At 40.9% G+C, this 14,260-nt stretch overlaps 1 protein-coding gene across 6 annotated transcripts in view; it reads left to right on the forward strand.

Annotated features, from left to right (window-relative positions):
• The window catches only part of ARHGAP26 (Rho GTPase activating protein 26), a 302,495-nt gene that overhangs the window by 272,782 nt on the left and 15,453 nt on the right, over positions 1-14,260 (forward strand). For 5 of the 6 annotated variants that reach the window (XR_005583882.1, XM_039485733.1, XM_039485735.1 and 2 more), the window contains exon 21: positions 11,795-11,905. The exons of the other annotated variant lie outside the window; for it this stretch is intronic. Coding sequence is in view for 4 of the 5 variants with exons in the window: in XM_039485733.1 (XP_039341667.1) it covers positions 11,795-11,905 (111 nt within the window). In the remaining variant the exon portion in view is untranslated. The remainder of the gene's footprint in view (positions 1-11,794; positions 11,906-14,260) is intronic. 6 annotated transcript variants of the gene reach the window in all.

Here is a 14,260-nt window from a genome sequence, read left to right on the forward strand (position 1 = left end):
TGATGTGAACTACATGCTTGCTGGGAGTCTCACCGTGTTCCTGAGAATTGTGCAGACTAGGCCCAGAGGAGGATTTTTTTTTTTTAGTAGTTTTCCCATTACTCAAACCCTCCCTCCCACTGCCCCACCCCGCCTTTTAGTTTAAAGATGGATGGAAAGGAGCTGGTTTTGTTTGTGTGTGTGTGTGTGTGTGTTTTCTTATATAAGAAATGGGTGTTCTGAAGGGAGATGGCTGACTGCATATGGAAATGGAAAAACATTAAAGCAAACAAAAAAAAATAAAGTACTTTTCTCTCTTAGCTGCAATTTCTGCCTCCCCCCCCCTTTTTAAAAATATTTTCAATAGAATGTTGTTTTCCATTCACTTTACATGTTGTGATTTGACAGGCTTTTAGTAGAGCAATTCAGAACACTTTTAAAGGTTCAATAACCATGAATTTGTTTGGTGTACTCTCCAGTAGCATCAGTTTTTCAGTATCAATATGGATCCTCTCTCTCTCCACCTTTTCCCCCAATAAGCATTGGTTGCTAAGGATTTGTGCAGAATGGTTCATGAGAATTCAGAGACAGACATAGATTCAGAAAATGACAAAAGCCAAGACTGAGCTTAAACTCCTTAAATGAAATGCACAAAGGCACTGGGAATGCCCCAGCCTATATTAATTTGCCTTCTGATACCCACTTCATGAAATAACCAAGCCAAACAACATTCTGCTGTCACATTGCTCATACTGAGCACATAGGTGTCAAAGATTAAATCTCTAGCAGCCTAGCTTGTATTTAGTGTGTTTTGCAACTGAATAAAATATATGTGTATGTATCTATGGCCTTAATTTTGCATTTGATGTGATATGAAGCATTTTTCAGGTCTGTTTTCATAGAACTGTGCCTATTTCACATCTTATACGATTATTGCGCAATACCATAGAGCTAACCCAATGTGACTGTGGATTGACTGAGAGACTCTAAAGAGGACAGGATGATTTGCAAGTAGAAGTGAAAAAGATAAATACAGCGTTCAGTAGCGTCAAAAATGTAAAGTCATGGGGTTTTTTTTGTTTTTTTTTAAAGTCTTAACTGTGGTTAACTAATTGCAGGCAAAAGGGAAGTGAAAATACTACATTTTAATCTTGATACACAGGACAAAGAAATTAGGATGAAATTCCCCCCAGTTCACTGATATATAGGCTATATTAGGGGCTCAAGCTCTTAACATAGGGCTTGAGTGAGCCTAAGACCTTACGTGGGCCCCCTGCAGCAATATGAATTCTACCCATAGAGCATTCTTGAAGTATCATAACATGGTAAGAGAGGCTAGATGGCCTGGGGCTTGATTCAAAGACCATTGAAGTTGATGGAAAGGCTCCAATTAATTTCAGTGGTCTGTGGATCAGATTGTTCATGGACTAAGACTTGGAGCCAGAATCTCTGAGTTCTAGTCACAGGTTTGACAACCGCTTGCTGTGTACCCTTAATATCTTTGTCTGATTTTCCCCTTCAGTGAAATGGGGCATTCTGATAATTGATTATCGCTGATTGGAAAAATGTCCCTCTCCCCACAACAAATATAGGCTGTCCAAAAAAACCCCAAAACACCTCTCTACCAAGGAAGGCTTTCAATCCAAAACCAAAATAACAGAAAGATTCTGGTGTGCAGCCAGAAAGCTTTTGGTTGCCAGGTTGTTGATGAAAAATCAAAATTTACTGTGAAAAGCAGACATATATTGTGAAAAAAAATTAATTTTGTTGAAAACTCAATTTTTCACTGGAAAATAGTTTTGTTAGAATTGTTACGACCAGCCCTATATTTCTGTCACCTGTGTGCACAGGTGTTAATTCTTTGCATTGTGCATGAACTGTTTGCACATGACAAAAAGGAAGCTGATTGGAGAAGTTCTTAGCCTCCTGCATAGTTGAAATCTAAAATAAATACTTATAGTTTTGTGTTAGGGTTTACATCTGTGCGAGGAAAATTACTAAGCAAGCAATGAATTTTCTTCTAGAGCATGTTTGTTAAAGGGAAAGCCATTCTGTCTATCTCCAGACAGTACTTTAAAAAATGTAAAAACAACTTTGCTTTCTTCAGGGTGTGGAGCTCTTGCTGGTAATGGCAGCTTGTGGGATTTAGTTGCTGCTGCTTGACCATATTGATAGCCCTTCTTTTGCTCATGTTTGCAAAACAGTACTTTTATCTTTGAGGTTAACATTAGATTCTGTGAGGCATATCGGAGGGTGTGTGTGGGGTGGGGGAGTTTGTCATGCGACATCATTAGTCCAGAGTGACTGAATTGTATGAGAGGCCAGCATGTCTTTGACTTACTGTGCAGTAAATTATTCCTTCCTTCCAAGGCTGGGATCCCCTTCTTGACAGGTTTATTTTTGGCCCCATTGATCGTTTGTGCCAAGAAAGGGGAGGCCGGCCCTCTGAAAATTTAGACCTTTTGGGCTGATTCTCCGCTCCTTCTGAGCAATGTCGGATGAAATGGAAATAAAAGGGCAAATGAGAGCTGTTTGTGGCTCCCTCATCCTGAGCCGTGAGACCCCAGTGCAAGTGAGGGCTGCAAAGAAGCAGTTCTGTCTTACACTACTGGCATGACGTCCTTGAGAGGCCATACACAAGTAGAGGATCTCATGGAGCTCTCTCCTCCCGGTCGCTATCCTGAGGGTGAGGATGGCTAACACTGGAGAAAGTTTTGCTGCGTGCACCAGTTTTACCCTAGCAAAGAGTCTCTCTACAAAGGAGGAATTCTCCACTGGCCATCTCCAAACATGTTAGGACCATTTCCCACCACTTGTGTGTTGCAAAGGGGCCTCAGTAGACCAGAGTATCCAGCCCAGTATGTGCAGAACAATGTGTTTCTCTGAAAAGTTTGGTCACATGAAGACGACCATCCTGATGAGATGAGAGCTTTAGCTTTAAGGAGGATTTTAGTTTCCTTCATAACCGGTGGGGTAATAGTAGAGATTTTGCAAGGACTCCTAGTTGCTGATTGATTGATTTAACTTTTAAAGTTACTCCGGAAAACTGAATGAAATAAAATGATAGTGAATTGAGTGTCAAAGCAAATGTCCCATCTAAAAGGAGAGGTACCCAGAGGGATATACCAGTTTTCCCTACCAGTGAGCAAACTTTTTAATAACTAATGCTTCTTAAACCTTGGAGAGTTACCTTGTGCATTAGAAGAAACCGCTAATGAAAGAAGATGCCAATAAGATGCTGGCCCCTGATTTATGAAACCTTCCCTCTTAAAGTGCAATATGGTTTTCTCCTGGCACATACAACCATTCCATTAATAATTAACACCTTTAATGGGGTTTGAAAGCGTTTAGTTCAACACAAAATCTACTAGTTTGATTTTTTTAATCTCACTGAAAGCCTTTTGGGCAGACATAGAGCAGGGACACTAGTTATTCCTGCAGCAGAAAATACAGCTTCAAAGAAAATGGGTAGAATAAGTCAGGATATTTAGGATCTAGGCTAGGTGATGTGAAGGAATCAGACACAACTATTAGTCCTGAAATCAGGGGTCTGTTTCTCCTCTCTTACATCTGAATATCTCCATTGACTTAAGTGTAGCATGGTCCAGTTCTACTCTAGTTTAACTGACTAAATAATCAGTCCATCTGGTGGGGGTAGGGTGAGGTCAGAGTGTCCAAAAGGAGCAGTCTGCTTTGGGGAGTAAGAGTCTCCCTCTGCACTTCTTTTGAGTGTGTGTGTATGCATATTGCACAGGTATGGAGAGAGGGCTGAAGGTTTGATGAGTCTGGACCCTATTTAGTCTTAGTACCATCTTGTAACAGCAGTGATTGGTTGGTGAGCTACAGTGTTGTTTAGTGGTGTAGATCAGGGGTCCCCAACCCCCGGTCCGCGGCCCGGTACCAGTCCGCGGCCTCTTAGAAACTGGGCCGCGAACCGACCCAGTGGAGCTTCTGCAGGCGTGCCTGTGGGAGGTCTACCCGAGCCGCGGGACGAGCGCTTCCTCCGCAGTCGTGCCTGCGGGAGGTCCGCTGCTCCCGGGGCTCCGGTGGACCTCCCGCAGGCATGACTGCGGGCGGTTCGCTGGTTGCGCGGCTCAGCTGGACCTCCCGCAGGCACGCCAGCGGAAGCTCCACTGGAGCCGGTGGACCTCCCTCAGGCATGACTGCGGGCGGTTCGCTGGTCGCGCGGCTCAGCTGGACCGCCCGCAGGCATGACTGCGGAGGGTCAGGACGAAACCGGTCCCTGGTCCTAAAAAGGTTGGGGACCCCTGGTGTAGATGATAGATACCTTGTGTCACCACTGCTACTAGATGTAATTGAGAGACAAGAGAACACTTCCTCCCACTTGGTCCTACCCACCATGGAAGAGATCCACACTGAAAAACCATTCCATAAATGCTTATTCATTTAAAGACACACACCCTCTAATTAGTCACTTTTCCATCCTGCCTCTCAGCGTTTTCACTAATCTACACAGGAAAGCGCAAGCAAGCTAGTGATGGCAGCACATTCATTCCAGACTTCCAAGATGACCTGTAAATATTATGAAATGTGATTTTTCTATAGAATGGACCAATAAAAAATCAAATTTTCTTTCTTTGGTTTACAGCAGAGGATGACTCCCATATTTACAGATATGCAGTTGGGAGTAGGATTCGGCCCAGTTTCTCTATCATTCGCATATACTTGTGCTGCTATGCATTTAGTGCTGATGAAACTCCTCAGCATTGCTAAAGCCTGATTAGCAAAGCAGAGAAACATTTGCAACTTGTATCATATGGGGGTGTGAGCAAATATACCAAGCAGAAAAAATAAAAGGGCAAACTAATGTGAAAGGCATCTCAAAGACTGTGAAGACACAGGGCTGAGCTAGCCATGTTGTAAAAGGGAAGGGAAGATAGACTACACTTATGGAGATATAGATATAGGTGTAGTAAGGGCTACTGTTGAAGACGCCATTTTGGTAGGACTTGTTTGGCAGCTGATAACAGAATCCTTGGGCTACTGGTTTGTCTACTCTTGACACGTACGGATGCTTTCTTTTTCTGTTGAATAACTATGCTGCTAGATAATACTTGGGGTAAAACCCCCTAGCGAAGGATTTAGCTTTACCTCTGTTACATTGTAAGGTACCATATGAAGTAAATTTTTTAAAAGGCATTTTTTTGTTCTAACTGAGAAACTCGTGTATCCTGCCTAAATGACTGATACATATGAATGAAAACCAGTAGATCGGGGTAAGCAAAGTGCAGCCCACTGAGCAGTGGCAACCTGAAGGATTTTGCAATGCCATTTTTAACATGGAGGTGCAGCTTGAGTAGGCATTGAATTGCAAACAACCTTCCATCCTAATGGATGTAGAGTGTACCTTGATCAAGATGCAGTATTGCATGCTGGAGTCATGGTCTGTATAGGCTATATCTCTGTATCATATCTTAGGGCAGCTGGATTGAGGTCCATTTTATTTATTCAGAATAGCTTTGGCCTTTGGAAATTTGCTAACGTGGCCCTCGATTGACAAAGTTTGAATACCCTTGCATTAGCTAGTTGTGCAACAGCTACCCTCTGGCTGTTGCACTGAGAGAGCCTGAAGCTTAGCAGCTTTGTTTTTTAGGAATGGAATGGTGATAACATTGATTTTTTTTTTATATAGTCCGGTATTGATAGAGAACACAGCATGGGGCTACTGAGTATATTATAGAGCTGATTCACTGATGGGCGATTTCCATTTATTGATAGGCTGTTCTCATTCACATGTAAGCTATTTTTATGCTGGAAACAATTATTTGAATCCTGAGTTCCCTAGAAAATCATTTGAAAAGCTTCTTCCAGCAGAACTGGTGATGTCCTGTGAGCCAAATGAATAAAACGGTGAAATCTGTCTTGAAACCATGCTGGGGATAATTATTTAGACCCATAAATGGCTGCAAGGTTTGAGCTGTGTCACGTAAATGTCAGAGAGACTGGTAGGTAGACTGGCAGGGTATGGAGAGGAAGAGAAAGACAGGATATGGAGGGGGTGGGGATTAGAGCCTTTAGATGCAGCAACTGGAAATGAGATCAAAATATGGAAATAAAACTAGGGCTTTTTACTTGTGTAGGCTGCAATTAAACATGAGGATGGGAAGATAATAAGATGTACAGCACACATGGGAATAAAGAAGAGACATTTGGGATGAAAATCCTGCTACAATTTTATTCATTTCTAATTATACCTTTTTGCTTGCAGTGTGGAATTTTCAAAGGGGCTTATAGGAGTTTGATACAGAGTGCTCACTGAAAGTGAATGGGTGCCAAAATCCTTCTTGCTCCTTCGAAAATACCATTACCAGTGCATACACTGTTATTTTGCCGTGGATTTCCACAGTTGCAGGTCACTGTTGCTTTTCACATTCTTCAAAGTTTGCTCAAGTAGAAGGCATGTAATGAACAAGAAGGGAAGCTCTAAAGCAGTGGAATATTTTGGGCTGCCAGCTCGCGGAATTCCCTCTCCTGCAGCTATTTGTGAAAAGTTAATATCCTGGTTTAGAGAGTCTAATTTCAGCCAATGTTAGTCAGATTTTTGTTTCCGGTTTTTGATATTTTTGGTTCCTAGCTATTCTTTTTTCTGTTTTATTTCCCATTATGCATCAAACCGGAAGTGCTGCCTGCAACCTACACAAGGGTAAATAAATAAATAACTTCATATGGAATGTTACTTTTGCACATACAATTAAAATGTACAGTTGAATTCAGACAGCAATTGGTATTTTCAAAAGCCGTACCACCCCCTTTGAGATTCCTGTGAGAGAGAGAGAAAGGAAATCAGTCCATACAAAAATAACTGCTTTCCAAGATACAAAGAGATCCCAGAATAGCATGTGTTTATTCAACCACCCTTGCTTGCCAAAGAGACTTTGGGAAAGCACAGGCTCTGTGGCTGCATATCTGGAACAGTTGGACAATATTCAAGCAGTATGTTAGAGTAGGTTTTAAAAGGAAAAAATAAATAAAAGCATATTGATAGGGAGGAAGCCATTAACTTGTGTGTTGATCACATAGCTGGTAGGCATGAACATAAGGATGTCACATTCTACAATCCTAAAACACAATCTCTGCTTCATGAAGAGGTTTCCTGTAAAGTTTCTTACAAAATGACCTATAACACTGAGCAGAGAATAGTTTGGTCAACTTGAACCAGTCAACGCCGATGCAACTCCACTTGAAGAGAGTTGTGTAACTCAATTGAAATGGGATCATTTTGCCATTTAATATAATGCATATCTTCCTTAATTATTATTTTCATTGATCGGTTTGATAGGCACCGACAGTGTTTTCTGTGCCATCCAAGACCCACAGTAAAGCCAGTCCCTGGCCCAAATGGCTTACTGTAACAGCTTCCTAGACAAAGGTTAGTTTGAAAGATGTGCTCCTTACTATACGTTTTTTTTTAAAATAAAACAACCAAATAGAAATAACTCTCTTTTCTGAGAACCTTATTGATTATATTTTATATTGTCATTAGTACAGTGGACTAAATGGCTAATGCAGAAATACATATTGGTGACGCAGCTGTCTTTAAGATTAATGAGAATTACATTGTTTTGAAATGAGTTTAATCTCAGAAACAGTGTATTGGTCCAATACACCATATAGAGGGAAATGCTTTTAATTACACATTCCTAAATATCCCAAGTCCTGCAATGAACTCTCTTCACTGGGTATTGTAACTATTAAAGACTCACTGGTGGATAAAATGTTTTTCATAGAATATAAGATTTCCTGTAAATTATTCTGAAACTGCAGAATGTCTGGTAGCAAGACAGCCAGGTGAAGTGGTTAGAGGCTGGAAGTCAAGTGTTCTGTTCCCACATTTGCTACTGACTCACCAGAGTGAGCCAATTCACTTCTCTAAGCTTCAGTTTACCAATCAGTAGTATGACATCCTCCTTATACAGTGCTTTGAGAGCCTCTCATGGAAGGTGCTATGTAAATGTAGAGTAGTAGTAGAAAGTCTAAAAGCATATGTACCCTATCCACTATTGTAAAGATGAAATAATGATGTAATTTCCATTGTATTTACCATGTAATGATGTGACACTATAAGAGACTTTTAATGTTCCGTAACTCCATAGCATTGCATAGGGTTAGCATGAGGAACAGAACTGATGAACTTCAGCTTCCAAAAGACAAGCTCCTCTTCATTACACCAAAGGAGGTGGAAGAGCTCAAGTCTCTCATACAATTGAAAGAAGAACTCAAGTATATTTGAATGGATCTAGCATATTCTTTCTATTCAAGGGCAGAAGCATGCCCATACGCACATTGAATAAGTCATACTTGCCTGCTACTGTGCTCTACAACTTGATGCATTACTAGAAGGTATAATGTCATCACAAGATAGCTAGCATCCTATGCCTGCCAGAGAGAGAACAAAAAAGGGTTATTTTTTATGATCTGGGCTAATTGTCCCTTTTGCAGTGCCATCCTTTGGTTAAATGTAGAATATATTCAATATAGAATAAATTCAAGTAACCTAAGAGGTTTTGCTAACATAGATAAATAAACGAAGATCTGGAGACAATTTGTCATTTTTATAAAGGAATGACCAGTTTTTAGCAAAATATCAAATAAAAACAAATAATTTTTAAAAACTGATATCTATCAGAGAACTATGTTAGGGATTTCTGATAGAAGTCTGTATAAATCATTCAATGTTGTTTTTTTTCATATAGTATTCCTAAGAAAATTCTAATGTGCTACTGTACTTACTTATTTCTTTCTAAATATGACTTTCTTAAGTAATAAAGGTAAGGAGATTGTTTACTCCTATTGACTTCAGTGGGACTGCTATTCATGTGAATAAGGCAAGGAAGGGTTTACTCCTGAATGGACATGGACATCAAGTAGTTTAGGCTGAAATTTTGACCTCTTTTAAAACGTGGTAGATTATGTCCTGTTGGTGCCGACTGTAATGATGATTTTTGTGATGCAGCCACTTTCTCACCAACTCTTTTAACACACTTTTCTCTCGACGATGGTGATAACTCCAACATGGGACAGATGAGATTTGCATGGAATTGGACACAAGCAAAACGGAGCCATGTTCATTTCAAGTACAAATAAAAGGGGATGCAGGAAACCCTGATTTGTGTCACGTTCTCTCATCATTTAGACTAGCGGGGACTTGAGTGTTGGGGAGACTGTTTTAGAATGTTGAGGAGTTTAGAATGTAGAGTTAAGAGTGTGAGAAACCGTAAGAGCCTCAGAACATTGACAGGGGATACTGGCTTGTCCATAAACTCAGGTGGGAGGAATGAGGGTTGTACAACAAGTGGGGGAAGAGCATGATCTGCAGGGAGTTAAATTTTATTTTCAAGCTATTAAAAGGGTAATTTAAGCAAAGGAAAGAAAAGGTACCAAAAATTATGCAACAGTATCCTTTAACCTATCACCAAAACTGCTGATTTGTTTGTGATAGGAGGTTGGCATCTGAAACATAACCTGAAACCGAATAAGAATATTGTCCATCCTGTTGACTTCTCTCTCTCACTCTAACAAAATATTCCAGAGTTTGGGCCAGTCCAAGTCCTATGATAAGAAACAGAAACCATGAGCTGGAGTCTAGCATAAGGTCATTGTTTTCAGAAGATTTTTCCTTGTCTTTGTTCTTTTTTAAAAAAAACCTTTTTATTGTGATGTTTAAAAAACACAGATGTTGCCCCAACACGATTCATGTAATAATGTTAGAAAACCTTGGTTAGAAAGAGCCAGAAGATAGGTTTCATGTGTACATGCTGTTTCCTAGAATGTGGTATACGCATGGCCTGGCATTTGAGAAGGACCTGACTATACTCTTTTCTGTTGTCCAAACCACCTTTCTTAACTGCTCAAAAGGGATTGATTTTCAGCTCCTTTGGGCCATTCTCAAAAGAACAGAACAACTTACTAACTCCATCCAGTGCCCCTTGGTATAGCAACCCAAAGTAGGGGGGAACTGGCTTAGTAACAACCTCTGGGAATCTCTTAACATAAGAGACAGATCCATTTTGCCATTTTCTCAAACACAAATTTAATCTCTTAAGACTCATCAGCCATGTTATTTTAGCACTGAATCCTCTACTCCACTTCCCTTTAAGTACTGTATTTGTCTGTAATACTGGTGGCTGCCCATAGATCAGTGGCTGCATGATCTCTAACTTTCAATCCCCACTGGGTATCAAGGACAAATGGAACTTGATTCCTCACTGGGGACTGAAGCATAAAACCAGTCTTTACAAAGTAACCACCTTGGTATTTTTATATACTGCTTGTTGAGGGCTGGTAGCGTGATTAGTGTTGTACAAAACATGGATTACAATCTAAATTAGACAGACAATACAGTTCAGACACCAAACACACTGGAAGGCTGGAAGATTATCGAGACTTCAAGTGGTGCACATTCTTTTAGTGCAGTTGTTACAATTATACTTAGATCCCCTGAAAGGCACTGAAACAGTTAAGGAAGTTTTACTCCACTTCTCTATAAGAGGAGTTTCACTCTCTCAGAATTTGCTGTAAGGTGGTTCCACTTTATTCTGTGTTACGATGCTAATACTTCAAGGAAAAGTACTGAATCAGTATCTAATAAATTCCAGAGCTAGATGAGTTGATTACTCTTATACAGAGGAGGAAAAAGAGTGACGTTTAAAACAAGCCAATTAAAAAGGCAATGGAAAGGTTACAGTAGAGGAGGAAAAGAATCTAAGCAAGCACTGCAGAAATAATGAGCAGACTCTATTACATTCATGTCAACCATTTACATCACCTGCAAACCAGTTGCATCATGATAGATTGGTTCATGCCGGAGTCCCAACAGGGGATCCTGAGGCTTGCTGATCATTTATAAGTTTGACAGCTATAGACCAGTTGTGTTTAGCTGCCGACTATGAGTAATAGGTCCTCTACCTGCACTGGCAGAAATCCCATTTGATAGGGCATTGATGCTTTCCTCCATAGCCTTTTGCTGATTTCACAAAATAAGTTATACTTAAAACTTGGTTTTCGTTTATTCTCAGAACAGAGAAAGAGTCCATGTCAGCAAGCTGAGTTAGTCACAGAGAGCATGTGGAATATGTGTTCTGCTGTGGGCTTGTCAATATTGGAGTGAAGGGTCTTTCTTTTTTCATAGTAGGTACCTAAGTTACATGATTTGGGGCATATTTATTGGAAGTTTTTCCTTATTAATTTTCTTCAGACAGATACTAGAATGAAAGAACTTCCCTGCCATCCTTCAGATAATGAACTCCTCTAGGCTTCCAGTGTGTAAGGCCCATTTAGTTAAAAATATAAACAGAAAATTGTTTTCAGGCACTGTGGATTGCAGCCCAGAGAATAGCCTTTCATACTTGCACACCACGACCACCAAAATAAAAAGAGGAATGAAAGGCTGGTTACAGACAGCATTAATGTCCAGAAATATGATCAACAGCCTGGCAACAATGGGGGAAATAAAACAAAGCAGGTAAGTAGCTGGGGAAAGAAAGCATCTGTGTGCAACAAGATGACCTCTGTAACCTGGAATGTAGTCGTTCTATACAACAAAGCAGCAAGCTTGCCAGCAAAACAATAATAGAGCAGGGATTAATTGCAAGGTCCAGCCCTTTTTGTCTAAAGAAATGCAGATCTGGCCTTGAAACTATTTCCCAAGGTCTCAGTGTTCCATTTTGTAGCTTTGTTTCATGCTGTGAATAGTCCCCAGGTGCCTACTCTTGTTGGATGTTGTTGGAATGTCTTTCTCTGTTTTGTTTGTTTGTGATGGTTGTGTGTTGATAAGTTATCTGATTCTGTCTTGCAGCCCTCAGAATCCAAGCCCAACATCACCCCTTTCACCGTCCTGGCCCATGTTCTCTGCGCCATCAAGTCCTATGCCCACCTCCTCTACGTCCAGCGACTCATCCCCCATCAGGTCTGTTGCAGTTTGTTCTGGTTTTCTGTTGCTGCTGCTGCTGCTATTATATTTTTATTTACTTTTTTTTTTCCTGTGTGTCTTGTTCAAGTTCTCCCAGTGCAGTCCAGCTTTGGTCTCTAGCTTGTTGTTTTAGTTACCAGCCTTCATTGGTTTTCAGCTGCCTTCATGCAGCAAGAGAGGAAACTTCCAAACATCCCATGCTCCAAGAGGAATGGTTTGAGATGACCTAACAGTTAATTAATTATCTATCAGGTGTTCCTCTCATCCCAACAGTGGTGCAGACCACTGGGAGAATTTCTCAGTGATCAGAGCAGGCAACTAGGAATCATGACCCCTAAGTCTTATTCCCACTGCTACAGTTGTCTTGCTTTGTGACCTTTGCCAAGTCTCTTAACTTGCCTGAACCTCATTTTACCATCTCTACAACAGGTAAGAAATGCACTAACCTCACAGGAGTGTTGCAGAGCATAACTAAGAATTGTTAACTACTATGGGCCTTGATTTTTTTCCCCCCCCAGCCCAATCTCCCCTTTTCACACCTGCAATTTTATGGGTGCCAATTACTGAATGAAACTATGTAATATAGACATCTGTCTTATTGTGTCTGCATCTCAGGTAGTTAGATGTCACATGAAATAAATTGCTCCTGGAAGTGGGGGGACACCCCCTAAAGGAAGGTTTAAAAATCTTACCCTTTGAGGTAGAAGGATATGGTATTATATAATGCTCTGCCTAGGTTATTTCTAAAGTGCCTAGCATCATGGTTCCTCTAAGTACTGAAAACTGCTGCATGGTCTCAACTGACAAGACACCCATTTTCCTAGAGCATTCTTGTTTTGCGATGTGCCATCTCGTGTAGCCCTGAGAACTTGGAGTATTCTAACTAGCTGCTGTGATTAGTTTATCTTCCACTGAAGAAACATGCAATGTATAGCAGGAATGTGCCTCTCTTCAACATAAACCTTTGTACTGAATATGTATCGTATTATGGGGGGGGGGGAATGCAAAGACTATTTACCTTGTAAAAGAAATGAAATTGGGTGCAACATCATTGATATATTTGTGTCCTCTTATGATTGGTATGGAGCTAGAAGCAGTCAGTTTGCCTTACAGATATGTCACCTGTACCACACCCCCTTTTTCCTGCCTACTCTCCCTGTACTAGTTTATTAAAGGTGATTTGGTTAACCAGGCTTCCCAGCTGCTTTGCTGTGCTGGATTGTAGGGCAGCATTGATGCCTTAATATCTAACACTCATTAGTAAGCAGCGCCCCAGCCCATCCCTGGCAACTGCACTGCTACAGTATTTAACCCAGAGTTGGTAATAACCATCTTCTGATGATTTTCAATATGACCTCCAGAAAGCTGCCCTCTGAACAGGCCCCTTCTCTTCAAGTGGATCGTAAAAAATGCAATAAAAAGCCATATTAATTCCTTTAAGAACATCCTAAGCGGGAATTATCTTTGCTTTTCCCCCATCCTTTAATTGGTATTCATTAGTGCATAAATGTTGCAGAGCAGCAGGAAGAGAGATGTCTCTTCCATCTCAGGGACAGAGGCAGAACCTGGGTGCTGCTCCTTATATGAAAAAATTGAACACTACCTTCACCCACAACTTACAAATGCCACATTTAACTCCTGTCTGTTCAGCAGGTTATTTGTTTTGATGGGAGCCTGCAAAGGCCTAATAGTGGTGTAATATCATCTAAGTAGCCCCTCTTCTGAGAGGACGACTCCCTCGTTCTATAAATTGTACAAGGGCACATTGGGAAAACTCCACTGAGTGCTTTCCTGGCCCTATGCCATGCTTCGAGGCAGAAATTAAAAATGAGTGATCAGAAGGATCCAAGCTTTTTATCTCCTTGAAGGGCGCAGCAGCAGCAGAAATGGCACAATCCTGATAGTAGCAACTTGCACTGAGGTGCTGTGAGGACAAAAAAAGTGGTTGGAGGCCTAAAGGGGTTTATTTCACAAGAATAGCAACAGCTTAAATAATTCAGGGCCGTTGCCAAGAGGATACCTTTGTTTTAATTCTATGACCTCCACAAAGTTTTGCATGCTGAGTGAGTCCTACATGGCTTCTGAATGGTAGAGATGTAACCCCGTTAGTTTGTGTTTGTCTAACAGTGCCACTCCCCACCCTTGACATCCAATTGGACTGGATGGGAAAACTTGGAAAAGTATCATCTTTGCAGCTCTGCCAAAGTGTGTCATTGAAATTACAAAGCCCCATGAAGCTTTCCCGGTCTGAGGTTTTGTTGTGAATTTGACCAGGTTTACTGAAGAGGCTTGTAAAACTTCTGGGTGAATCCATGCCCAATTTGAGCAAATTTGGGCCAACTGATTATTTGA

The sequence above is a fragment of the Mauremys reevesii genome, linkage group 8 (assembly GCF_016161935.1).
Source record: "Mauremys reevesii isolate NIE-2019 linkage group 8, ASM1616193v1, whole genome shotgun sequence".
Classification (NCBI taxonomy): Eukaryota; Metazoa; Chordata; order Testudines; family Geoemydidae; genus Mauremys; species Mauremys reevesii.